This window comes from Dipodomys merriami, unplaced genomic scaffold (assembly GCF_024711535.1).
Source record: "Dipodomys merriami isolate MVZ:Mamm:240054 unplaced genomic scaffold, mDipMer1.0.p SCAF_18, whole genome shotgun sequence".
Taxonomy (NCBI): domain Eukaryota; kingdom Metazoa; phylum Chordata; class Mammalia; order Rodentia; family Heteromyidae; genus Dipodomys; species Dipodomys merriami.
Genome location: NW_027203159.1, coordinates 35,079,595 through 35,107,266, shown reverse-complemented (window position 1 = coordinate 35,107,266; position 27,672 = coordinate 35,079,595). Strand labels below are relative to the sequence as shown.

Below are 27,672 nucleotides of genomic sequence, written 5' to 3'. Positions count from 1 at the left end.
TTTGCAATGATTCCTTAATATCACTCATTGTTATTTCTCTTTTTCTTTTTTGTCGGTCTGGAACTTGAACTCTGTGCCTGGATGCTGTCCCTCAGCTCTTCAGCTTAAGGCAAGCACTCTATCACTTGAGCCACACTGCCACTTCCAATTTTCTGAGTGGTTTAATGGAGTTAAGAGCCTCACAGATTTTCCTGCCCAATCAGGCTTTGAACTAAAGTCCTCAGATCTGAGTCTCTTGAGTAGCTAGGATTACAGGCATGAGCCACAAGTGCCCAACATTCAATAATTTTTAAATTTAAAGGATGAAGGCCTTTTTATTTTAGAATGTATTTGAATTTGGCTACAAATAAGGTCACATGTTGAGAGCTGATATGTCTTTTATGCTCTTTTAATCTATTGATCCCTCTCCCCCCCCCTTTCTTCCCCCTCCAGCTCCTTTCTCACTGTCCCCATCTCTATGGTAGCAATTGAATCCAGGATCTCATAATTGCTAATCATGAGCTCTAACAATAAGCTATAATGTCACAACAGATTCTACTTACTTCTTTCCCCTTTCTTTAAAAAGTATTTGTTACCAAAAACAAAGTCTTTCTACACAGCCTAGATTCTATCAATTGTGTCTTTTAAGTCTGTTTGAACATGTTCCCCAGTTTTTGGATCTTTGGCAAATTGGTTATCTGAATATCTTCGTACATTCCTGAGGCTCAGCCAAGTGTATGTTATCTTGCTCAAGACAAGTCTTGATAGTCTAGTATCTGCCACATGGTAGTCTAATATCAGGCCAATGGATTCCTCAACTCATTCAGAGGATACAGCAGACAGATCCCAGCCTACCATCATTCACAAGCTGCTGTACTATGAGTTCTTCACCTCTATGTACATTCCTCCCTACCTCCCCATCACCTGCCTCACCATCACACTCAGATTTTCCATCACTCCCAGCAACATCTGGAAGCCTCTTATGGTGCTCAATAAATATAAAGCATGGGTGTGCATAAGATGGAGAAACTGACAAGTCAGTCTTAAGGTACAGCCACAGAGATGGGTGTAGAGTGGGACCTTGAATTCTAGTAGGATGAATTCTAGTCCCCAGCCGCTTTCTTCTTTGCCCTGTCATGAAAAACAATTTATTGTCCAGATAACCCATTGGGCCCAAGATGTCAAAAATGGATTGAATTCTAACTCTGAAAAATCCTTTTGGGATAGTTTAAAAAGGTCTGTTGAGGGGCTGGGAAGGTGGCTCAGTGGTAGAATGCTCGCCTTGCATGCGTGAGGCTCTGGGTTCGATTCCTCAGCACCACATAAGCAAAAAGAAAAAAGCCAGAAGTGGTGCTGTGGCTCAAGTGGTAGAAGGCTAGCCTTGAGCTGAAGAGCTGAGGGACAGCACCCAGGCCCAGACTTCAGGACCCTCAACTGGACCCCCCCAAAAAAAGTTCTGTTGAGGCTGGTGCCAGTGGGTCATGTCTGTAATCCCAGCTACTCAAGAGGCTGAGATCTAAGGCTCATCATCCAAAGCTAGCTTGGAGAGAAAAGTCCTTTCCTCTCCTTTATATTTTGTTCATCCTGCTGCTATAGATAGGATAAGATATGTGTCTCTGTACCAGTTATTTCCTGTGGAGATGGGGCCTCTTGAACTTTTTGTCCAGGTGGGCCTCAGATTGAGATCTCCTGACCTCAGCCTCCAGACTAGCTAGGATTACCAACCGAAGCCACCATGCCTTGTTCATATTTAAAAAGGAAAAACAGAAAAATTTACCTTCTCTTTCAGATTCACTTTATCTATTCTTCCCTTTCTCCCCACATTTAAAATAGATTGAATACATTTGTTCTTTATCCTTAACTTATACTTCAATGAATATTTCCTGAAACAAGATTCTGAACCCAGTCGGCACCATTGTCAAATTTGAGATGTTTTACATTGATCTGATTCTTAAAGCAATTTAAAATTAATGGGTTTTTTCTCCTACAGGATCAATGCTTTTCTTTTTAAAATTAGGACATGCTATTTGCACATTTTGATATTTCCACACATGTAAACAATTTCTCCTTTGCTGCAATCTCCCTTCCTAAAACCATTTCAACAGATTTCATTGTTCTGTCTTTCTATATGCCAATAAGTACACACCCTTCACTGTCTTTGCAAGTGCTGCCCATGGTACCCATCTCCCCCACACCAGCTGGTTTTACTTCCATGTCATTATTTTGATGGTACTAGGGCTTGAATTAAGAGACTGGGCACTGTCTCTCAGATTTTTTTCACTCAAGGCTGGTGCTCTACTACTTGAGACATTCCAGCACTTCTGGCTTTTTGCTAGCTAATTGAAGATAAGAGTCTTGAGGAGTTGTCTTCCCAGGCTGACTTTGAGTCATGATCCACAGATCTAAACCTCTTGAGTAGCTAGGATTACCAAGGTGATCTACTTGGCTTCCACTTTTCATTCTTTTTGGTTGGTGGTGGTGGTTATGGGATTAAACTCAAGGTCTGGGACATTCTTTACTAAAGTGTACATTAGTTGTATCAAGAGAAAAGGTTTTTTGACAGTAATGGAGCTTGAACTCAGGGCCCAGGCACTGGCCCTGAGCTTCTTTTGCTCAAGGCTAACACTAATACCACTTGAACCACATTCCATTCCTAACTTTTTCTGTTATGTGCTAATGAGGAATTGAGTACAGGGATTCAAGCATGCTATGCAAGCACTTTCCTCCTAAGCCACATTTCCAGCCTATCTTTTAAAAAACCTGGGTAATGAACCCAAAGTTTCTCACTTGAAAGTGTTCTACCTATCCAAGTCCCCAGAATTTTCAGTTGGAGATAAAGTCTCATGTTAACTTTGCCCCCGCTGGCTTTGAATTCACCTTCCATATTGCTGAGTGTATACCACCATTTCTGACCCCAGAATTAACTGCTTCTTTTTCAGTATCTTTAAGTGCTGGTACTTCTGAAATATTATTAACCATTTTCAATTTGTACATATTTTCTTTTAAAGTATTTTCTTACACTAATATCCTTCAATTTTCCACAATGACAAACTAGTGTCTGTTATTAAATAATAATGTTTTTGCTTTCATGTTCTGTTTGCCCTAAATGGTTCTCATGAGGATGTTGGTTTACATATAATTTCTGCACATAGCTCCACAAATTAATATTGAACTCAAATTTATTATTTATTTACTTATTATTTATTTTACCGGTCTTGAGTCCTGATCTCTGTGTCTGAATGATGTCCCTGAGTGCCTTTTGCTCAAGTCTAGCTCTCTACCACTTGAGCCACAGAACTACTTCTGACCTCTTCGTGATTAATTGGAGATTAGAATCTCATGGACTTTCTTTCCCTGGCTTGCTTTGAACCGTGATCCTCAGATCTCAGCCTCCTGGATAGCTAGGATTACAAGGGTAAGCCACTGGTGCTGAGCTGAAATTCATTTTGTTCCCATTAGAATGCAGTTTTTAGAGATTCTTTGGTTGTTTGCATTTTGGAAAATTTTAAGGTTCATACAGAAAACATATCAAATACACAAGCAATTTACAGATCCCCATAGCCTGGCTTGCCCAAGCAGCATTCCTGCCACACACACACAATGACTACAACATTGATGTTAGGATAACAGACATGACAAAATCCAGCCCTGACTTTGACCCACTGAATTTTTCTTTTTTTTTTTTTTCTTTTTCTTTTTCTGCCAATCCTGGGGCTTGAACTTTGGGCCTGGGTACTGTCCCTGAGATTCTTCTGGCTCAAGTGGTAGAATGCTAGCCTTGAGCCATTCTACCACTTGAGTCACAGCACCATTTCTGGCTTTTTCTAAGGAATCAAACCCAGTGTTTTATACACACTAGGCAAGCACTCTACCACTGAGACACATTCCCAGATCAACCTGCTGAGTTTTTTTCCACTGAGTTTTTCTCCTTGTTAGGGGCAAGGATCCCATTCAGGACTCCACAGGCTATTTTAGTTAATCTTGTCTCCTTAATCTCTTCTAGTGTTTTCTGGTCTTGTCTGAACTTTGACACTTCCAAATAATGCTATTAGTTACTTCTGCAATGCCTTTTGATGCTTCTGCCTTTTCAAAAACACTTCTTGCAAGAATGCTACAGAACTAACATTCAATGATAATGATTAAAGTGCCTCACTGAATCCATGTAGGAGAATAATCCTGATGTTTTGGTTACATGTGTTTGAATTCAGTAAAATGAGCCAATAAACTTTTCTTGATTTGGGAGAATAAAGAATGCTGCAGAATCAAGTGAAGGGTTCTGACTCACTCCCATAATCTCAGATGCTCAGGAAGTTGAGCCATAGAGGGTCATGGTGGTTCAAATATAGACCACGCAGAAATGTTCAGGACACTTAGTTACCGTTGTGTACAGTATTAGTGTTGTTTTTTCCTCTCGTGCTGGAGAATGAACACAGAGACTCATGCATGCTAACACTAGTAATTTTTCTGTTTCTTGCTCCTATTTTAGTTCAGTGGTATTTTTCCAAAGTGAAGAGTTATCCTTTCTCTCCCATGTATTTGATAATTCATACAGTAATGGACTCATTGATTTTGACTTTCATTATTTGGGCTATGGTTATTGTAATATTTTATTTTTCTTTTTCTTTCCTTTTTTTTTTTTTCTTGGTCATGGGGGCTGAGCTCTGGGCCTGGGAACTGTCCCTCAGCTCTTCAGCTCAAAGCTAGCTCTCTACCACTTGAGCTACACTGCCACTTCTGGATCGTTTTTGCTAATGTGGTGCTAAAAAATCAAACCAAGGGCCTCATGCATATGAGGTAAGCACTCTACCACTGAGCCAACTGCCTAGCCCCATCTTTTTCTTTCTTTTCTTTTCTTTTTTTTTTTTTTTTTTGTAAAAATAGGTACAGAGGGGTTACAATTACCTGAGCAATGTAAGAGTACATTTCTTATCAAGCATTGTTGCCTCCTCCTTTGTTTTCCTTACCATCCCTACCCTCCCATCTCCCCTCTACCTCTACCTTCCCTCCCACCACCCCCCCCCAGCTCCCTTCAAAAAGTTGTAAAGTTCGTTTTTCAACATAACACCTTGTACATCTCATTGTTGCGATGGGTCCACCTGTATATCAATTTATACAATGTGTTTCCCTCCACAAATTATACCAACATCAAATACAGTGAAAACAGGGGTTATACTGTTGGGGAGGGACATACAAAGTAACAAAGAAATCATCTTATAAATATGTTAGAAACAATAGTAAGAAAGAAAAACCATTTGTGTCCTTATTTTTCTCCTTTCTTTTTTTGTGCTGATCTTGGGCTTGAACTCAGGGCCTGGGTACTCTCCCTAAGCTTTTTCACTCAAAGCTGGCATTCTATTACTTGAGCCACAGCTCTTAGTTTGGGGTGGTTATTTGGAGATAAAGAGTCTCTTGGACTTTTCTGCTTGGGCTGACTTTTTTTTTTTTTTTTGCATCTGAGTGTATCTTTATTGAGGAGAATTAACATTTTTATACAGTGTGTGATTGTGACATAGATTCTTTGTTTATTTAAGCACGTAATCAATTTTTTTTTTGGGCTGGTCGTGTGGCCTGAACTCTGGGCCTGGGTGCTGTCCCTCAGCTCTTCAGCTCAAGGCTAGTGCTCTACCACTTGAGCCACAGCGCCACTTCCAGCTTTTTTTTCTTTTTGTTTATGTGGTGCTGAGGAATCGAACCCAGGGCCTCATGCATGCAAGGCAAGTGCTCTACCACTGAGCCACCTTCCCAGCCCTCAATTTTTTTATTGTAAAGATACTATACAGAGGGTTACAGTTACATGAGTGAGGTAATGAGTACACTTCCTCTTGAACATTGTTATCCCCTCCATTGTTTTCCCCATACCATCCCCTTGGGCTGACTTTTAACAGCGATCCTCAGATCTCAGTCTCCTGAGGTAAACATGAAACATTTTTAAAAGCAAGAACAAAACAATCAATTTTTGTTACAAAAACATTGAAAGTTTACCTAAAAAGAACTGGACAATGAATCCCTCAGGATTCAGTTCTTAATAACCTTTGGGTAGGTGGCAGGATTGCAGGCATGCATCATTATGCCCAGCTCCTAAGAGAAATCTGTTTATATATTTTATGTATTTTATTTAAGTATTTATTAGTTTGTGCCTTCCTAAGGTTTGAACCCAGGACGTAGGCACTTTTTCTGATTTTGTATTTGTTTTTGTCTGGAAGCTCCACTCACCCCCGCTCCACTTTCATCTCTTTCATAGCTTATTGGAGAAAAGAGTCATACAGGCTGGCTTCACATTGTGATGCTCAGAGCTCAGCCTCCTGAATAGCTAGGATTATAGGCGTGGGGCACTGGTGCCCAGCTAAAACAGAACTTTTTATGCAAAGAGAAAGCATGTTGGTGAGAAAAATACTGATCATTTACACAGAGACAAAAAATTCTTTCATTCTAATGTCCATGGTTTCAATGCATAACCTTTTAGATCCTGGCTATATATAAGTATGTAAAACAACTTGGTGGGCAGAAAAATCTTAGGATTTTATTTAGAAGTCTATGGTATCTACCTGTGTTGCTGTTGCTGTGCTCCTGGATCCAGTCTTCAGTGCTGACATTCTTTCACTTCTGCTTGAATTATAACAGCTTTGAGCAATAGGTGAGCCTGGCAACAGCATCTCTTAAATAGCCTGGCATTTCCCCAAAGCAGTTAAAAAGGGAAAGCTAAAAGCAGAGAAAGCTAGATGCTGTTCCTCTGGGGAGAGTGCTAGCTGTGTTTGGTAGTCCTGATTACCCCTCATCCATTGCCTAGCTCATGGCCATGCCATGTAGACACTGAGAACCCCCGGCCAGAATGACCCCAGGAAAAAGAAGAGGAAGTGGTTCTAGAGCCTGGTGAGGTTGGTGAGTGCCACCTTGCTGACATGCTACAGCAGCAGTACAACATCAATGTATCCAAGCCCTCTGAGCAAGACCTGGTGAGGTGAGGGCCTGAGCTGTGGACGTGGGTCTTGACAAGTATCTGGAAAAGGCAAGGCACATCTCACCATTCATGCTGGCTTGGACCATGGTGGACAATTCCTGAGTGCCTACTTAGCCTGCAAACACCTCCAGGCCTCTTCCTAGGCCTGCCTCTGAACTGGTGACCTTTTGCTCCTCATCCCACACTGGGGTTGTCCTGGTTGGGTTCCCCCATAGCAGATTGGGACTGTTTTTAAGTTATTTTACATGTTGGGGGTGTGGGTGCTCTACACTGTGTAAAGTGTACAGAGTATATTTATATTAAATTTGGGTCTTTTTCTTTCTTGGTTTTATACATATTAAACATTTGTGACTTTTTCTCTCCCAGCCACACCCCCTCATCTTGTGCTTGCTTAGGGCACAGCCTCTAGGATGGACCCCTCTTTCAGCAGGTGCTGCTGGTCTTGGCAGATGCTGTGACCAGCCTTAGCTATACACCTCTATGGCTCCCAGCTGCCCAAGGACCAGTATCTCCTGGCCCCTGGTGAGACTTCATGTCCTCTGACATTGATGGGTAAGGCAGTAAGAAGCTCTCGAGGGCACAGCTCCTCATGTTATGGTGGTGAGCAGAAGCAGCTTGGGGAAGCACTGTGTGAAGTATTTCACAAAACTTTCAGGGACTGGGCCTAAGGCTTTCTGCATGGCAGTAGGCAGCTCCCTGTGTGGTGCTTCTGGAGTATGTGGAGAGTGAGGAGTCTGGCTTAGCTATGGCAGGCTTCCTGGGATCCAGGCACCCCTTCACGTCCTCCAGGCCCCCAAAACACACTTTGTTACTTATGGCATGGAGCAGATCTCGCACTGATGTCTCTTTATAGGTCTGGAACCACCTCAGATCTGTGGACAAATTGGTTGTTCAGAGGAGTCCTCGCTGGGTTCCCTCAACCACCCCCCATGCCCACTCCAAGCAGGGCCTCTACCTCTACCTTCCTGAAGAGTAGAAGGGGTGTGCTGGTGCCTGTTGTCTTGGACTATCATGTGGCCTCTCACCTTCAGTGCAGTCACCCAGCAGACTCTGATCAGGTTCCTTCTCCAGCCAGTTACTGATATCTTAGGAAATCATCAGAAATGGATATGGTCCACTGTGCTGCACTAGCTGGCATTTGTTACATTGTATTATCCAAGAACAGCTATTAACCAAGTCTGGAAAAGGTAATTGGACATTCAACCTACCCATCTGATCATTACATAACCATGGCCTGTTTTTGGCAATGTCATTCAGAGCTCCAACACAAAAACAGGCTGACACTCAAACCTGTGAGCAGCTTAGACAAAGCTCAATGATTCAGTTGGTTAGAGAGAGAGAGAGACAGACAGACAGAGATAGACAACTCCTGAGTGCCTACTTAGCCTGCAAACACCTTAGAAACATTTTAGAAAATATTTTAGAAACATTTTAGAAAAATGGAGCAGAAAATATACCGTGTAACCATGACCCTTTATCCACCACCTTTCCCTTTGTACTGTGGTTTACATCTGTGATACACAAAAACTGGTCCTCTGTGAGTTTTGATATCTGATATCTGACATTTACCTCAGGGTTTGTCTCAGTGTTGCATATTCTGTGCAATGGGATGATTGTAGGCCATGAATTTACATTCTACTTTTAGGAACACAAAACCACTGTCCTGAAAACCTAAGTGCCTCTTGTCCATTCAATTCCACTACCCCCCATTCATCCCATCCTTCTCACCCTGTCTATTCCTTCCTCCTGCCCCTTGTCTATCCAATTTCTGTCCTGATTGTCCTTCTTGTCCCTAGTACAGCCAATTTCAGAACTCAGCTCTCAGAGATGGGGAGGGTCTGCTGGAGAACTAGATCTGTGGAGGCAGGTTGGCAAGATGATGACCAAGTCCCAGTGGTCCAGGATTGGCCCCTCCCCCAGGCCACAGACCCACACACCTCCTATACACACACAACCCCATAGACACACATGTGCCTATGTTAACCAGTTTCACAGCCCACTGTAAGAATGAATAATTGTGCACTCCCATGTATATAGTACATAAAGGCTTTGTGTGACCACACAGGAAATCCCAACAACTACTTACTGTAGTAGTGTAGGGTTGCCCGCACTGAGCTGTTGTTTGTTTGAACCAACGTCTGGTTGGGAGAGTGTTCCACACGGAAGGTCTGCTGAGCCCAGGGGTCCCTGGTGAGCAGAAGGCTTGTATACTGCCTCACCATCTCCCTGGATGCTGGCACAACATCGGCATCAAACACACACAGGGTTGCTAGCACAGTACCCTGTGGGATGCAGGAATGCAAGTAAGAGCAGTCACATGAACTCAAGCCTGGGGCTTTACCACTCAAATTCAACTGCTTCACTTCAGGATCGCTTTTTTTAGTGGTTGATTGGAAATTAAGAATTATACTCTAGGGGCTGGGAAGCTTGGCTCAGTGGTAGAGCGCTTGCCTTGCATTTCTGAGGCACTGGGTTTGATTCCTAAGTACCACATAAGAAAAAAGAAAAAAGCCGGAAGTGGCTCTGTGGCTCAAGTGGTAGAATGCCAGCCTTGAGCTGAAGAGCTGAGGGTCAAAGCCCAGGCCCAGGGTTCAGCTTCCATGACTGGAACAAAAAAAACAAAAAAGAATTTTATTCTCTTTCCTGGCTTCAAATCAGGATCCTCAGATCTCAGCCTCCTGAGATGCTAGGATAACTGGTGGCATCAGCCAACAGTGTCCAGCGAAAAGGTCTTTTGAGCCAAGCCAAAAGAGACCTTGTTCCTTGATGGCTTCCCGTGCAGACACTTATTTGCCTCAGATGTAATTTCCTCCAGCCCTACTATCTAGCAAACTGCATCTTGGACACCCAGAGAAACAGGCCATACCCATGGCTTTCCATTCCCATTGTGCCCACCAGTGAGGGAGCCTGCAGTAAGGCCTGATGTCCAGCAGGAGGTGATCACACCCAATCAGCAGCACAGACATCTTGTTTTTGGGGTCTCACTCAGTACCCTTCTCTTTGTGAGCCCCATAGGCTTTCCAATAGAAGCCTTGCTGCCTGCAGAAATGGGCTGCTCTCCTGGTAGGTGACACTCCAGCTAGGCATCACTTCACAGTCCAGCAGCAGCACAGGTTAGCAAAGGTTCTGTGCCCAGCCATGATTGGTGCAATAGAGGCTGAGCACTGAGAGATGATGTCTGCTGGCAAGTGGACCACTTGCAGACATCAAGGCAGATGATTTCACCAGTGCACAGCCACAGGCTCAAATAGACCAAGGAGTAGCATGAATATAGAATGGCACGCTGGTGGTCACACCTGTAATGCTGGCTCCTCGGGAGGCTGAGAGCCCAGGATCTCAATTCAAAGTCAGCCTGGGCAGAAAAGTCCAGGAGACTCAGCACCAATTAACTAGCAAAATAGTTGGATGTGGAGCTGTGACTCAAGTGGTAGAGCACCAGCCTTGAGTGGAGAAGCTCTAGGATACCACTCAGGCCGATTGCAATCCCTCGACCAGCACACACACACACACACACACACACACAGACACACACACTCATGAGAGAGAGACAGAGAAAGAGAGAGAGAAGACAGATAGACACAAAGACAGACAGACAGACAGACAGACAGACAGACAGACAGACTGATAGGCAAACCTCTTTCCGTTTGAACTCTACCACTGCACTGGTGGAATCCACACCAGCAGGCAAGGTGGGCGGTGAGTCATCCTCATCATAGATATTCACAGGAAAGTGCACCCTGACCTTCTCCTCATGTGTGCCTGAGTGCACCATGCACTCAGCCAGCAGCTCATACTTCTCCTGCTGCTCACGGTCCAGGCTCCAGCGCACACTCAACTCCATGCTGTCCATTGTGCACTGGAAGGGCAGGTTCTCACCTGCTACAGAGCAAAGGGACACCACATGACACTGGGACGAGATAAGTGCCTTTCTTGGGGGCCCTGTCCTAGCTCCCATAGGGAAGGGGAGAAGGGCATTATAGCCAAGCCAGGCTTGTTTGTTTTTGTCAATGATGGGACTTGAACTCAGAGCCTGGGTGCTGTCCCTGACCTTTTTGATGCTTAAGGCTAGTGCTCTTCTACTTGAGTCACAGCTCCACTTCCAGTTTTCTGGTGGTTCACTGGAGATAAGAGTTTCACAGACTTTCCTGCTCCAGCTGCCTTTGAACTTCAATTCACAGATCTCAGCCTCCTCAGTAGCTAACATTACAGGTGTGAGTCACCAGCACATGGCTCAAACTAGGTTTTTGTGTGTACTCGGACTTGAACTCAGGGCCTTATGCTCTTGCTTGACTTCTTTGTTCAAAACTTGTGTCCCTTGATCCCTAGTCTCATCTCAGCCCACTCAGGGCTCTCCAGAAGCTTCTGGAGAGCTCTACTACTTGAGCAATATTTCCACTTCTGTTTTTTGAATTTGTGTTTGGGGATTTTTTTGTGTGCTGGTAAGTTGCATATACATCTTGTGGACTTTCCTGCCTAGGCTGGCTTTAAATCACGATCCTCAGATCTCAGACTCCTCTCTAGCCAGGGTTATATAACAGAGTGTGCACCAGAGCTCTGCTCCAAGCCAAACTGATGCTTATTTGCCTCTTGCCTTTTCGCTCCTACTCATGTCCATGAGGCAGTCAGAAGACCCAAGTACATTTACTTCCCCTCTGACAATCCCCTCTTCACTTCTGCCCTCCATCCTCCATCAAGATAGGGGAGTAGGAGGGGGTGTTGTGCACAGCTGTGGCTCAGCTCAGCTAAAGCAGCAAGGCACAGAGTCAACTGTAGACATTCATTAGTAATAACAATAAACCACAGCAGCAATATTTTAAATTATAGAAATAAGATTTTCTCATTTTAGAAAAATGTGATAAAGGCATGGTTCAGCCAAGTGCTGTGGCTCATGCCTGTAATCCTTGCTACCTTAATAGGCTGAGTTAATAGGATCATAGTTTAAAGCTTCTGTGAACAGGAAGAGTTTGTGAGACTTTTATCTCCAATTAAGCACTGAAAAGCTGTGACTCATGTGGTAGAGCACCAGCCTTGAGCAATAAAGCTCAGGCTCACGTCCCAGTACTGGCCCACAAAGACAATGATTTAAAACAGAATTTATGTTAGCTGAAGGGGCAGCCTGCCATGCATTTGTTGCCTAGCTCTGGCTCAGCACTATGCACCTAGCCCTGGTGGAGGAGAGCACCATGACAGTCTCTCCCCAGCACTGGATAGTGAACACATCATCACATGTGTGTGTACTGACTACTTGCCCTGAAGCCTCAAAGACTCCAATAAGCCAAGTACCCGAGCTTCCTGCCCCTGTGTCCCTTGGCCTCTAGTCTCTGCCACTCAGGGCTTTCTAGAAGCTTCTGCCTCTCTCCCTGTTTTCACTCTATATTTCTGATCCTGACCCTGCCTCGTAGAGATCTCTGCTGTCAGCAACACAGGGTCCTACAATAGTACCCTCTAAGGAGCTACCTATACCCTCCTGGCCCCAATTCATCTCTATTCAGTACCACCTGCCCTAACCATTCAAGCAAATACAGCATTCTCCACCACTCTCCAGACCCCAGAACCCTGGATTCTCTTCCCACTTCACTACTTCTAGAAGCTACTTGATTTCCTTGACAGAGTAGTGAGCTCTAGCCCCCAGAGAAATAGAAGTCAAGGCAGGTGAGATACCAGACTCTGCTCCCATTTGCATTCTTGGTTCCTGGAATCAAACTTGACCTGTGACGGGGCCCCAGTGATCTATGTGCAATATTAAACAGTAGTGAAAAATAAAGCAGATGACTCACACTTAAAGGGTAGTGCACAGTGCTGAACTGGACATGTGACCGATACACAAAGGCCAACACTCACCTTCCAGGAGCCTGTAGGACACGCTGATGTTGGGGCAGAGGTATTGGACAGGCAGACGGCAGAACTGGTGAAAAGTTCCAGAAGGCCTGTTCTCCCGGATGCGGAAGGAGAGGCCTGTCTCTGGGAAGCATAGCTCCTGGGCTGTGAGGGAACTACAAGGTGGGAAGGAGGCATTGATGAAGGAGAAGTACACACGGGCACAGGTGGGCCACTGGCACCCCTCCTCATGCATGGGTAAGGATGACAGAAAGATCTGGAGGAAGACAGTCAACAGAGGGACGCCACCATCTGCAGAGGACAAGAGAGAAGAAGGCAGACACCTGGGGGTAGCCATCACACCTGTCAGGGCCTGGGGAGGAGTACTGACACTCCAGGAGGGGCTGGATCCTCCCAACTCCCCATGCTCCCCATGTACACCTCTCGTTAGCCAGGCCTCAGTTCAAATGGTCTCCCTTCAGTGAGGAGACCAAATATGGTGCCCAGAGTCCCTCTCCAATTCTGTGGATGGTCACCATCGGTGGTGCTTTTATAGCCTGTTCTGTGTCCCCTTTTCAGCAGCTCTCCTAGATGGGCTGGTCATAGACTGCCTTCCCTCAGCATCTAGAGGAGGAATTTCTAGTAACTTCTATCACCGATAACACAGCAACTTCAGAAAGGGCTGGGAATGGCACTCTCTGCAGCTCCTTGGTGCCTCCCAGCTTCTTGGTCATTGGTTCACTATATGGTATGGCTACAGTGCCCCTTGTTGCTATTAGGAAGTATTCTCTGTGTGTGTGTGTGTGTGTGTGTGTGTGTGTGTGTGTGTGTGTGTGTGTGTGCTTGCGCGCGTGCGTGCGTGTGTGTGTGTGTGCGAGCATGCGTGCACACCAATCATTGAACTTGAGACATAGGTGCTGTGCCTGAGCCTCTTTTCCTAAAGAAAAACACTCTACCACTTGAGCCACAGCTCCATTTTCAGCTTTTTTGGTGATTAATTGGAGAACTGTCTCACAAACTTTGCTGCCTGGCCTGGCTTCCAACTGTGATCCTCAGATATCAGCCCCCAGAATAGCTGGGATTGTGGCATGAACCATTGGTATCTATCGGGCTTCACCACTAGTCAATTTTTTTTCTCCAAGCTTTCCCTGTCAAATCACTACATAGCCTCTTTTTTTTTTTTAAAGAAATGAATGGTTATTGTTATCATAAAGGGGATACATAGAGGGATTGCAGTTCCATTAGTCAGGTAGAGTACATTTCTTTTTGGACAGTGTCATTCCTTTCCTCACACTCTCTCCCAGCTTTTCCTTCCCATTTTCACCCACAATTTTAATAGCTCATTTTTCATAGTGTCCAGTGAGTGCCCTGCTCTGTGCTCACCCTTTGTCCCTTCATTTCTGTACCTCCCCTGTTAAGAGCCAAAAAGGATTTCTTTGGCCTTCTGAGGGAAGACAGGCCTACAGTAAATTCTATCCCATGTCCACTGCCCAATTTCAGGGATCCTGATGCCTCAGCTCCCCACAGGGACATAGAAGAAAGGGCCTGGTGACAAAGGCATGATGAAAGGGAGACACAGAGGAGCTAAAATTGCACAAACTATGTTTCCTTGGAGCTGTCCTGAGACCCCTCTGCACCTCAGAACCCTGGATGCATTTGACAGACACATTGGTGGTCACAGTGCCCTGGCCTGGGCTATACACAGCACACACCTGCTTCTTGACCATGAGCAGGAGCTGACGGCCAGAAGACACCATGTCATGGCTTTGCCTCTGCCTCGAACCGTGGCCCTGCATGGCTGGCACTTCCTTCGACTCCACTCCCTTGTAGCCAATCCCGGCCAGGCCTGTGTACCTGCCCTTTTCTCTCAACCTGATCAGTTCAGAATAAATGGCCTCTGCTCCAGAATTGACAAGCCCATCAACCTATAACATCCTCAACTCACATCATCACCAGCTGCCTCCCAAGGTGCCAGCACTCCCAAATTCCTGGCTCCCTTCCTTAGGCAGATACAAAAGTAACCAGATGGCCTGGCCTCTGACTCTCATGACTGCCATGCCTCCAGGCTTCAGGAAGGAAATGTTGCAGGGGTGGGGATAGGATGTGGCCATCCCCTTACTTTGGATGCGGAGTTTCTCCCAGGAGCTGTGATCCAGGCTCTGGATGAGGTACAGAAGGCCAGTGTTCTCTTGGATCCCAATCCAGTCATTCTCATGCAGCTGCTTGTGGTAGGCCCCATAGAGATGTTGGCCCAGGTGGTAGCTGGGCACCTCACTGGGTGTGTCCAGAAGGGCTTGGATGTAGAGCAGGGGCATGCCAGCTGGCTGGTCCACATATAGCTGCTCCCAGTAAACATCTCTAGAGAAGTAGAGGCCTAGAGGGGCTGGGGAGGCAGGGAAGTATGACAGGGAGGGTAAGACATTGGCTTATTTGAAGACCAAATTGTCATTAACTTAAAATTCCAACCTGGGTGTTGAGGACTCCTGCCTGATATCTTAGCTACTGAGGAGGCTGAGATCAGAGGACTGCAATTCTATGTCAGCCCAGGCAGGAAAGTGTGAGAGATTATATCCAATTAACCAGAAAATAGTAGAAGTAGACCATAAAGTGAAAACAATATTTTTCTTTGTTATAAAAGCAAACAAAAACCCTAGAAGTACAACTGTTGCTCAAGTAGCAGAATGGAAGCCTTGAGCACAAAAATCCTAGGCTGCTGCATGCTGGTGGCTCATGCCTATAATCCTAGGTACTCAGGAGGCTGAGAACTGAGGATTCAATTCTAAGCCAGCCCAGCAGGAAAGTCCATGAGGCTCTTATCTCCAGTTAAACTAGAAAGCCAGAAGTAGTAATGTGGGTTAAGTGATAGATTATAAACTTGAAGAGAACAGCTCAATGCCCAGGCCCTGACTTAAAGCCACTATGACAGACCAAAAAACAAGATTTTCACAGACTTTGCTGCCCTAGCTGGCTTCAAATTGCAATCCTCAGATATCAGCTTCCTGGGCTAGGATTGTAGGCCTCTCAGCTAATTAAAAAGAAGTGGGGGTGGAGGGAAGTGTAACAATAAAAGTCCTTTAAACCTGTCTGGTGTGTGGAGGGTGGAGGAGTAAATAGGTGTCTGTTTGACTGAGGCAAAGCAAGTTAGGAAATATTTGGGGTCCAAATGTGAGGTGTATCTTGAGGGAAAATGCACAGACAGCGGGACAGGGAAGCCATCCTGGAAAGGCCAGCCATACAGAGGGGAGCAGAAACTGCTTGGTACTAGTAAGCCTGGGCATAGTCCAAGGATGGGGGAATGACATCCATGGAGAGCCCCTTCCCTAGAAGAACTCTGTATGGAAGGATCTAGAAACATCTAGAAAAGGTTTGAGGTTAGAGGGGCAGAGCCAGCACCTCTTGGAACCACCTGGAGTATCACACTGGATAGACGGCTACCAGGAGACCAGAAACTCTCAAGCCTGGGGAGACCCTGGGTAGGGGGACCTCTGGGGAGGGCAGATCCCTGAGTAGGGGGAATGCTGAGGAGAGCTCATCTCTGGGAAAGGGGGCTGTTTGTGAGTTGACTTGTGATCAAGTGAGGTGGGAGGAGAGAGACATTGCCCCTTCTAGGATGCCCTTCCACAGCTGCAGGTTAACCACAGGTGCTCAGGGCAAGAGAAGGGCAGGCTGGGCCTTCAGGATGGAGGGGCTGTGTAGAGGTCTGGTGACCCTTTTCTGAGGTAGGGGGTAGGGAGGGAAGGAAAGTCATTTGCTATGATAAGGGGAGGGGCAAAGAAAGGGGCAGGGGAAGGGGAGAGGGGAAGAGGAGAAAACCAAGACAGGGAGAGGGAAGGAGAGGTAAATGAGAAAAGGATGGGGGGAGGGAGAGGTAAAGGAACTGGGAAGGGAGAAGGGAAGGGAGAGGTGAGGAGAGAGGGAACAAGAAAATGAAGAGGAGCTGGTAAGAGGTAGAGAGAGGAGGCAAGAGGAAGTGGAGGGTAGGGGAGAGCGTGGGGAGGGGAAGAAGAGGGGCAAGAGAGACCGAAGAGGGGGAGAGGGAGGCGGAGTAAGAGGTTAAGGGAATTGGGAGGAGGGGAGCCTAGGGAGAAAAGGCAATGGGAGGAGGAAAGAGGGGAAGGGAAGAGGAGGAGGAGGAAAAGAGTCCAATGCTAGTGCCAAACCATGGCATTAGGTGATGCCAGAGGTCTCACTTTCCAGAATACCCAGGAGGTGGCCAGCTGCTCTGTTTCCAAAGCTCTACGTGGTGGCACCAGAGTGCTCATATTCTCCAAATCCGTGCTATCCACTGGGAGGTATGCCCACAGATTGTAGGGAGGTGTCCCCAGAGACTTCGTCTCTTACAATACCGTGCTGTCAACCAGGTGACAATTCCCCACTTTGAATGTGGGGGCGCCAAAGAGTTCACTGCCCACCATTCCCAGAGGATGGCCAGTTCCTCTGCCTGCAAATCTCCACAGGTGGAACTCCAAAGAGACCTCACTTCCCACAATGCAGTGCTGTAGGTTGGGTGCTATGCCCACACATCTCCATGGGATGTCAGCACAGTGGACATTTCTCGCAATTCCCAGCGTGTGGCCAGGTGCTATGCTCACACATCTCCACGGGATGGCATCAGACTGCTCACTTCCCAGAAAACCCTTCTAACTGCCCAGTGCTATTCCCATAAATCTCCACAGGGTGGCATCAGAGAGCTCACTTCCCACAATGCCCTGCTGACTGCCCAGTGCTGTGTCCTCACATTTCCCCGGGGTTACACCAGAGACAGCATTTTGAAAACTGCTGGGCCAAGACAGCTCACTTCACACAATACCTACTGGTCAGCCAGCTGCTCTGCCTGCAAATTTCCATTTGGTAGAGTTCCACAGAAAGCTCAGTTTCTGAATGCTGTGCAATCACGTGGATGGTAAGCTGACATTTCTCTATGGGGTGGCTGCAGAGAGGTCATTTCCCACAAAACCAGCTGATGGCCAGGAGCTATGCTCAAACCACCACATGGAGTGGTACCAGAGAGCTCACTTCCACAGTGCCCTGCTGACAGCCCAGTGCTATGCCCTTGCATCTTTATGACATGGCACCAGCAAGCTCATTTCTCGGAATGCTTTGGTGTCGACCAGTGCTAGTGCAGAACCAGTATTCAGTGGTGCCAAAGAACTCACATCCCACAATGCCCAGCAGGTTTCCAGGTGCTCTGCCTGCAAATATCCATGGGGTGGCACTTTAGAGATTATTTCCCACTATTCTGAGTTGACAACCCGGGAATAGTGCCAAAACTTTGCATTCAGTGGTGGCAGAGAACTCAATTCCTACAATGCCCTACTGAGAACCAGTGCTATGGCCGTCCATCTTTATGGGATGGCACCAGAGAGCTCATTTCCCACAATGCTTTGCTGTTGGCCAGTGCTAGTGCTGCACAATAGCATTAGGTAGCACCTTGAGCTTACTTCCCAGAATGCCCAGTGGGCGACTTGCTGCTCTGTCTGCAAATTCCTCCGGGTAGCACAGAGAGGTCACTTCCCACAATGCTGTGCAATCGGTTGGGTGGGCATTGTAAGCGTTATTGGAAGTGAGTTCTCTGGTGCGGTCCCATAAAGGTGGGCGGCCATTGTACTGGGCTCTCAGTAGGGCATTGTGGGCTGTGAGCTCTCTGGTGCCGCCCCATAAAGATGTAAGGACATAGCACTGGGCTGTCAGCCAGGGCACTGTCGGAAGTGAGCTCTCTGGTTTTCACTCCATGTGGTGGTTTGAGCATAGCTCCTGTCCACCAGCTGGTTTTGTGGGAAATGACCTCTCTGCAGCCACCCCATAGAGAAATGTCAGCATACCATCCAAGCTACTGCACAGCATTGTGTGAAATATATATATAATATGTGTGAGTATAACATGACATTGTTGGAAATTGGCACTATTATTCATGCTTAAACACTAGTATTTGCCCCAAAGGCTGAATCAGCATGGAAAAATCAGAGTGAATTTATTTATAGAGAATTATGTTGTTAGTGAATTTTAGATGAATAATTACCTCAAAACTCAATTCTCTTCTCCATTGATTCCTTATATTTTCTTCACCTTTTTTTCAAAATATTTCCCATTTATCTGTAAGTATGCTTTAGTTCACACAGTGGAATGATAAAATTCTTCTAATGGAAGAGACATACTCTTCTGATTGTGTCCATGTTTCAGAGGGAGTTGTGAATCTGAAATGGTTGAATAGTGTCAGTTTAAGTCCTATAGGGTTGGGAAAGTCGGTCAGTGGTAGAGTGCTCTCCTTGCATTCATGAGGCCCTCCATTTGATTCCTCAGCACTACATTAGCCACCACGTGGAGACATGTGGGTATAGCACTGGGCCTTTAGCAGGGTATTGTGGGAACTAACCTCCTTGGCACCACCCTATGGAGATGTGCAGGAAAAGCACTGGCACAGCGACTGAGTATTGTGGAATACGAGGTCTCCGGTGATACCCCATGGAGATGTGTGGTCATAGGAACATGCTGATCTCATGGAATTGTGGGAAATGAGTTCTCTGTTGCCACATGTGGACATGTGCGGTCATAGGACTGGGTTGTCAGCAGGGCATTGTGGGAAGTGAGTGCTCTGATGCCCCCCTCCCGAAGATGTGCAATCATAAGACTGGGCCAACGGCATGGCATTGTGGGAAGTTAGCTCTCTGCCACAACTCCATAGAGATACCCTGGCAAACCACCTGACCATCAGCAGGACAGTTTGGAAGTGAACTTTCTGTTGCCACCACATGGACACATGCAGGTAGAGCACTGGACTTTAAGCAGTGCATTGTGGGAACTTATCTCTCTGATGGCACCCAGAGAATATACTGGGTCTAACACTGGGCCATTGGCATGGCATTGTCAGAAATGAAGCTTCTGGTGCAACTACATGGAGATATGCAGGCAAACCACCTGGCTGTCAGCAGGGCAGGTGGGAAGTGAGCTCTCTGGTGCCAAGATGCACGCATAATATCCCAGTGCTCACTGAGAGTTGTAAGATGTGAGTTATCTGTGATTACCCAGAGATGTTTGGCATAGAACCAGGCCATAATCAGTGTACTGTAGGAAATGAGCTCTCTGGTGCCATCACATGAAGATGTGCAGGGATAAAATAGGGCTCTCCTGTGAGTATGTTGGGGAGTGAACTCTCTAGTGCGAAACCATGGAGATGTGCGATGATAGCACCCAACTGGCTGCCAGGCACTTTGGAGAGTCAGCTCTCATGAACCATCCTGTGGAAATGCGTGCGTCAAGTGTCAGGATCTCAACACTGCATTGTGGGAAATGTGCTCTCTGGTGCAACTCCATAGCAAAATGCAAGAATACTTCTCAGCTGTCTGCAGGGCATTATGGAAAATCCGTTTTCTGTTGACATAATGTGGAGATATGGGGGAAGAGCACTGTGTCCCTTGCTGGGCGTTGTTGGAAACGAGCTCTCGGGCTTCTGATGTGTGGCACAAGAGGAAACACATCTCAAAACCTTCTCACATTTAATTTGCTTTCACCAATCTTTACCTGGTAATCCCATCTGAATGTGCACTGGTGGCTCATGACTGTAACCCAAATACCCAGGATTCTGAGATATGAGGATCTAGATTTGACAACCAACACTGGTTAATAACAACAACAACAACAACAATAAAAATAATCTGAGACCACAACATTGAATTCACCACACAGAGCATGAAAGTGGATCTGTGAAATAAATGCTAGCAGCCAGGGAGGCACTCAGCTGCAGCCCCAGAAGCAGTCTCCAGAAGAAAAAAAAAAAAAAAAAAGGAAAGAAGAAAGAAGAAAACTATTCCCTAAATCTGTGGCGCCACCCAGTGGAACATTGGGCGCACAACTATCTAGCAGAAGATTGGCATACTAGGAACTGAGATCTCTAGTGCAGCCCTGTGGTAACCCGAGGAATTCCCCTGCATGCAGTAGATCTCTGCTGCCACCCAGTAAAATTTGCATGCAAAACATGCTGCCGGCCAATAAGAATTTTGGGCATTCAACTCTTTAGTACCACTGTGTGGACAAGAGGGGAAGTGTGTTGTTTTCTGCAAGCTATGGTGCACACAGTGGATATTTTTTAATGTTTTTTATTGTGGAAATACTGTACAGACCGGTTAGAGTTACATGAGCAAGGTAATGAGTACATTTCTTTTCCAGCATCTTTGCCTCCTCCTTTGTTTTCCCATACCTTCCCTTCCCTCCCACCTCCACAACTACAGTCCTCACCCCGCCCTGGCCTAAATTGTAAACTTTGTTTTCAACATAGTGTCTTGTACATTTCATTGTTACAATGGTTCAAACTCTAACACTATTTAAACAATTTTTTCCCTTCCCTTCCCTAAATTAGACCAGCATCAGTGAAAATAGGGGTTATAACTTGGGGAGGAACATACAAAGAAACAAAAAAAAATCACATGGCACTTTATAAGTACATTAAAACCAGCAAGAAACAGAAAACCAAATGTGTCTCTATCTTCGGGTTCATTTCACTTAACATCATCTTATATATGGTCATATGTACATAGTTTTTTAAATTTTCTACTTGTCTCAGACATATACTAGTTATTACAAATAAGGGAAACCATGGGACCTATGTTTCTTTGGGCCTGGCTTATTTCACTTAATATAATTTTTTCCAAGTCCTATCATATCCAAGTCCATTTCCTAACAAATGGGGTAATGTCATTCTTTCTGATGGAGGCATGGAATTCTATTTGTATATATACCACATTTTCTTGATCTATTCATCATCGTGGTGGGTTCCATTTCTTAGCTATGGTAAATAATGCTGCAATAAACATAGTCTTGTTTGTGGTCATTTGGGTAAATGCCCAAAAGTGGGATTGCTGGCTCATAGGGGAGCTCTATGTGGAGTCTTTTGAGGAACCTCCATACTGCTTCCCAAAGTGTTTGAACAAGTTTACACTCCCATCCACAATGCAGTATGGTTCCTTTCCGTACACATCCCTTCCAGCATCTGTTGTTTAATTAGAGGTCTTCATTATAACCATTCTAACAGGGGTGAGGTAGATTCTCTATGTTGTTTTGATTTATAACTCTTTTATGGCTAGAGAGGTTGAGCATTTGTTCATGTGTCTATAGGCCATTCTTATTTTCTCTTCAGAGAAGTTTCTCTTTAGGTCTTTTGTCCACTTATTGATCAGGCAGTTTGTTGGAAGGGATTTAATTTTTTGAGGTCTACGTATATTATAGATATGAGACCCTTATCCCTTGGATGGCTAGTGAAGGTACTCTCCGGGTCCTTGGGCATTCTACTAATATTGCTAGGTATGTGCTTTGCCATGCAGAAGCTCTGCAACATCATGCAATCCTAATCATCCAAACTTTCTTTAATTTGTTGTGTTTCTCAGTCTCTATTAAGAAAATTTTGGCCTGTGCCAAAGAGACCTATGGTTTACCTATTTTGTCCTGTAATCTTTTTAGGGTGTTTTCTTTGAATCCAAGGTCTTTGATTCATTTGGAGTTGATTCTGGTGCAGGGTGATATATAAAGTTCTAGCTTTAGTTTTCTACAAATGAGTATCCAATTTTATCATCACCATTTACTGAAGAGGCTGTCTTTCTTCCATTCTAATTTTTTAGCTCCCTCATCAAAGATTAGATGGCTATAGGTCTGTGGGTTCATGTCTGGGTTTTCAATTCTAGTCCATTGGTCCTGAGTCTCTTCTTGTACCAGTACCAAGATGTTTTGATTACTATGGCTTTACAGAACAGTTTGAAATTTGGTATTGATACTCCAGCACTGTTCTTTCTGTTAAGGATCATTTTTGTCATTCGGGATCTTTTATTGTTCCATATGAATTTTTGGATTGCCTCTTCTATTTCCTTGAAGAATGAGGTAGGAATATTGATAGGTATCGCATTGAATTTGTAGATAGCCTTGGGAAGTATTGCCATCGTGAAAATCACGATGTTGATCTTTCCAATCCAGGAGCCTGGGAAGTTTTTCCACTTTCTAAGTTCAGTTTTGATTTCCTTTTTCACACTTTTGAAGTTTCATCATCGAAGTCCTTCACTTCTGTGGTTAATTCCTAAGTATTTTATTTTTGTGGGACTATTACAAATGGACTTGCTTTCCTGTTTTCATCCATGCTTTTCTCATTGTTGGCATACAGAAAAGCCATTGATTTTTGAGGGTTAATTTTATACCCTGCTCCTTTGCCAAAGTTTTGAATCAGCTTGAGGAATTTGGGAGTGGAGTCCATGGGATTCTTTAAATACAAGATTATATCATCTGCAAAGAGGGAGGGTTTTACTTCCTCTTTCCCTATTTGAATCCCTTTTATGTTTACATCTTGTCTTATTGTTGTAGCTAGGCATTCTAATACTAAATTCAAGAGAAGTGGAGAGAGTGGACCTCCTTGACCCTTTCCTGAATTCAGAGGAAATTGCTTTAGTTTTTCACCACTATGTATAATGCTGGCTGTAGGTTTGTCATATGCAGGGTTTATTGTATTGAGGAATGTTCTCTGGATTCCTAGTTTTTCCAGAACCTTCATCATAAAGGGATGTTGTATCTTGTCAAATGCTTTTTCTGCATCTATTGAGATAACCATGTGTTTCTTATCCTTGCTCTTGTTGATATGATGAATTTTATTAATTGATTTGTGTATATTAAACTAGCTTTGCATCCCTGAAATTAATCCTGTTTGATTATGGTGTATGATATTTTGGATGAATTGTTGAAGTCGATTGGCCAAAATTTTGTTGAGAAGTTTTGCATCAATGTTCATCAAAGAAATAGGCCTATAATTCTCTTTCATTGATGAGTCCCTGCCTGGTTTGGCAATGAGGGTTATGATGGCTTCATAGAATGACTTCGGTAGTGAGTATTTGTGTGACTGTTTGAAGGCCTTGTAGAATTCTGCTGTAAATTCATCAGGTCCTGGGCTTTTCTTAGATGGTAGGTCTTTTATTGCTGTTTCTATTTCAATGCTTGATATGGGCCTGTTAAGATGATTTAACTCATCTTGGTTTGGTTTTGTTATGTCTGTATTTGCTAGGAAAAGAACCATTTCTGCCAAGTTCTTGCTTGTTTCTGTAGTGATGGTTCCATTCTCATCTCTGAGTTCATTTTGGTGTGTTCTCTTCTTTTTCTGATAAAATTTGTTAAGGATCTGTCAATTTTGTTAATTTTTTCAAAGAACCAACTCTGTGTTTTGTTATTCTTTCTATGTTTTTTGGGGATTCTAATTCTTTTAATTCTGATTTAATTTTAATTATTTCATTACATTTACTGAATTGGGGTTTATCTTGCCGCTCTTTTTCAAGGAGGTTGAGAAATCTCATTAAATTGTTGGTGTCAGATCTCTCCAATTTGTTGATGTAGGAACCCGAGCTATAAACTTGCCTCTGAGTACTGCCGGCCTTTGTTGTGTCCCAGAAGAGGTGGTGTTTGGGTGTTCATTTTTGTTGAATATCATGAACATTTGAATTTCCTTTCTAAACTTCCCCATGATCCACTGGTGGCTCAACAGTGTGTTGTTCATCCTCCTTGTGTTACAGGACTTTCTTTGGTGGCTTTTGGTGTTGAGTTCTAATTTTATTCCTTGTGGTCTGAGAGAATGCAACGTGTAACTTCAATGTTTCTGAATTTGGACAAGTTTGCCTGGTGATGTAAAATGTGGTCTATTTTGGAAAATGCTCCGTGTGGTGCTGAGAAAAACGTGTGTTCTGATGCTGCTGGGTGAAATATATGGTAGATGTCTGCTAAATCCAGTTGATCTATACAGTTGCCTAGATTGCTATTTATCTGTTGAGTTTTTGCTGAGTTGATCTATCTAGTGGAGATAGTGGTGTGTTAAATTCCCCAACAGTTAATTTCTTTGGATCTATGTGAGATTTGCAGGAAAGTAGTGTTTCTGAGATAAATTTGTGTGCTCCATTGTTTGGCAAATATATATTTAGAATTGTAATATCCTCCTGAAGGAGAGATCCCCTAATTAGTTTGTAGTGACCTTCTTTATCTCTCCTCACTAATCTTAATTTGAACTCTATTTTAGCAGATAATAGGATTGCAACTCCCGCCTATTTATGGGGACAATTCGCTTGGGAGATATTTGTCCCAGCCTTTCACATTCAAAAAACGTTTGTTTTCGTGAGCAAGGTGTGACTCCTGAAGGCAGCAGATATAAGGATTTTGCTTTTTAACCCAACTAGACACTCTGTGTTTCTTAATTGGAGAGTTAAGTCCGTTAGTGGTGAGAGTTAGGACTGAGAGGTGTTTGGTAGTTCCTGCCATGTTATTCCCCTTCTTTGGGGTTGCGCGCGACAACTGGGCTCTTCCTATGGTTCTTGGATTCTCAGTTTGGATACAGTTTCTTGGCCTTTATTGTGTTCCTTAAGTATCTTTTATAGGGCTGCACTGGTGGAGATATATTGCCTCAGTTTCTCTTTGCTATGGAATATTTGACCTTCAGTTATGAAGGAGAGCTTAGCTGGGTACAGTATTCTTGGTTGATAGTCGTTTGTCTTTAGGGCATGGCATACATCATTCCATCATCTTGTTTTAATTGACTCTGCCAAGAAATCTGAGGTGATTCTAATTGGTTTCCCTTTATAGGTGATTGATCTTTTCTTCCTGACCTCTTTAAGGATCTTTTCCTTGGTCTGAATTGATCCTGTGTGGATTATAATTTGATGGTGGGATGTCCTATTCTGGTCTGGTCAATTTGGGGTTCTAAAAGCTTCTTGTATCTGAATAGGCCTATCTTTTTGCATGTTTGGGAAGTTCTCCACTAGGATCCTGCTAAATTTCCTGGATCATTAACTTCTGTTTCTAGGTGCTTCTGTACACCCATTATCCTCAGCTTAGGCCTTATGATTGAAAGACCCCCGACTTTGGGTGTCCCCCAAGTCAGGACCTCCCTGCCCTAAGCACCAGTCAGATGACACCAGATGCAAAGGCAAGAGGGTTTTTATTTGGGCATGCCCAAGGCTCCCAGGTGCACGTGACCTCAAGATCCACAAGGTTCGGGTCACTCGCTGGGAGCCCCGAGCAGTCCCGGGGATGGTCCTTTTATGGGACTCCTCAGTCCGTTACAGTAGAGCCCGCTCTTTTTCAGCCAGTAAATCTAAAGTGTTACAACCTGGTCTGGACGCAGGCAGCCAGTCCTTTTAAAACAAATCATATGCTTTGGCTAATCACTGTTCGAGGGGGTCCCTCGGTGTACCTGCCGAGTTGTGTGTCTCCGGCCCTTGGTATGAGGAAGCAACCTTGCTCCAAGTCAGCGCCTGTCATTCGCTTACACCAGGGGGCTGACTGCGGGGTGGGATTAGTTAGTAGGGTGTGGGCTTATTGATTAACTGGTGAGGTTAGTTATCAAAGGGGAGTGTGGAGGTCATATAAGTTTCTTAGCAAAGCATGTTACAGAAGCCAGAAATAGCTTGGTTAGATACAAAACTCTGTTCCCCTACAAAGAGGCTAAGGGCCTGGTTGGTTGGGGAGGGGGCCTTTCATTCACCCATTTCTTTTCTTAGTGCCTCTAACCTTAGAGGCCGACGTTGTCCTTTTTTTTAATTTTTAACTACCAGTTTCCTGTTGTCTGAGGGCTTGATATTGTTGGGTCAAAACTAGGGCCTGTACTACCGATAGGCGGTCTTTAACAAATTGTATCAAGCGGTTTACAACACAAGGGCCTCAGGTAAGGACTAGTATAAGCACTATAAGTGGTCCCATCAGGGAGGACAATAGGGTAGTGAACCATGGAGACTTGTTTCATAATCCTTCATACCTGCTGAGACTCAAATTCCCGCATTCTTTTATCCAGCCTCTCTTTGAGTTTGTCTAGGGTCTCGATTATTACCCCTGTTTTGTTAGCGTAAAAACAACACTCTTCTTTTAAAGCTGCACATAGGCCCCCTTCCTTTAGAAAAAGCAAGTCTAACCCCCTCCGATTTGGGAGGACTACTTTGTCTAGGGAGCTTACGGAGTCTGTCAATGTCTGGACGGACTTTTCTAGGGTTCTCAGGTCTTCATTCATGGCTTGTTGGAGGACCATATATTGATCTGCCTTCATCAGGGCTGTGGTTCCTGTAGCGATTCCTGCTGTTATTCCTCCAAAACCCAAGAGCACAGCCAGTGTGAGGGTCACAGGTTCTCTTTTACTCCGATGAGTGGGGTTCTCGAAATACTGGAAGACAAAGTCATCGGGATGGTAGATGATGCGGGGCCAAAGCTGTACTAGTACACAATAATCCCTAGTTTGGTTAAAAACGGCTGCAGACACACACGGGGTGATTCCAGTGTTACAAGCCCAATAAAATCCATCGGGGGGGGGGGGGGCCAAGTAATAAGAGCCGAAGGTAATAACCTGGGTTAGATTACATAAGATTTTGTGGGATGGTGGTATGTTACCCAAACATATTCCATTCCCTGATACCTCTGGAAGGGTCAGCTGGTGGCTAGGTAGGGAGTTAGAGGTGATGGGAGGGCTGGTGTGGTTAGTAAAATTTGCAACCACAGCGATGCCTTCGTAGTAAGGTGGGCTGGAGGCTAAGCAAAGCCAACAGTCTTCAGTGCGGTCTGGGTCTGAATAGTTTAGGGCGGTATAGGCCCCTTTTACCAGGTTAATGAGCCTATCTCCTGTCCCAAGTGAGGCGGAGACGGTCAAGAACATAGAAGGAAGTGAAGAAACCATGGGTGCAGGGGAAGGAGTGGTCTTAAGTTTGGGGGCAGGAGGGGCCCTGTGGTCTGGTAAGACTGGATTGGGTCCGATGGGGAGGATAATTGAGGCTGTTCCTCTACGCAACCTAATTTGGAAGACTGCTCCCAAGTCAGGTCCAGTCATATGCCACCTCAGTCCCCACTGCCTTCCTGTCATCCAAACTGCTGGAGATTGGGCCTTTCCCTTACCTGTGAAGGTTATGTTTAAAGGCATACAGGTGGTGTTG

The 27,672-nt window shown here is 44.9% G+C and overlaps 1 protein-coding gene across 1 annotated transcript; it reads right to left on the bottom strand.

Moving 5' to 3' along the window:
- Positions 1 to 8,694: 8,694 nt before the first annotated feature.
- On the bottom strand, positions 8,695 to 27,569 carry LOC138830010 (proto-oncogene tyrosine-protein kinase receptor Ret-like). Its single transcript, XM_070026483.1, is given in 8 exon segments — positions 8,695 to 8,792; positions 9,024 to 9,219; positions 10,572 to 10,813; positions 12,779 to 13,066; positions 14,874 to 15,137; positions 18,196 to 18,398; positions 26,668 to 26,962; positions 27,137 to 27,569. Coding segments are annotated over 8 exon segments (2,019 nt in total).
- Between the last annotated feature and the right edge of the window lie 103 nt (positions 27,570 to 27,672).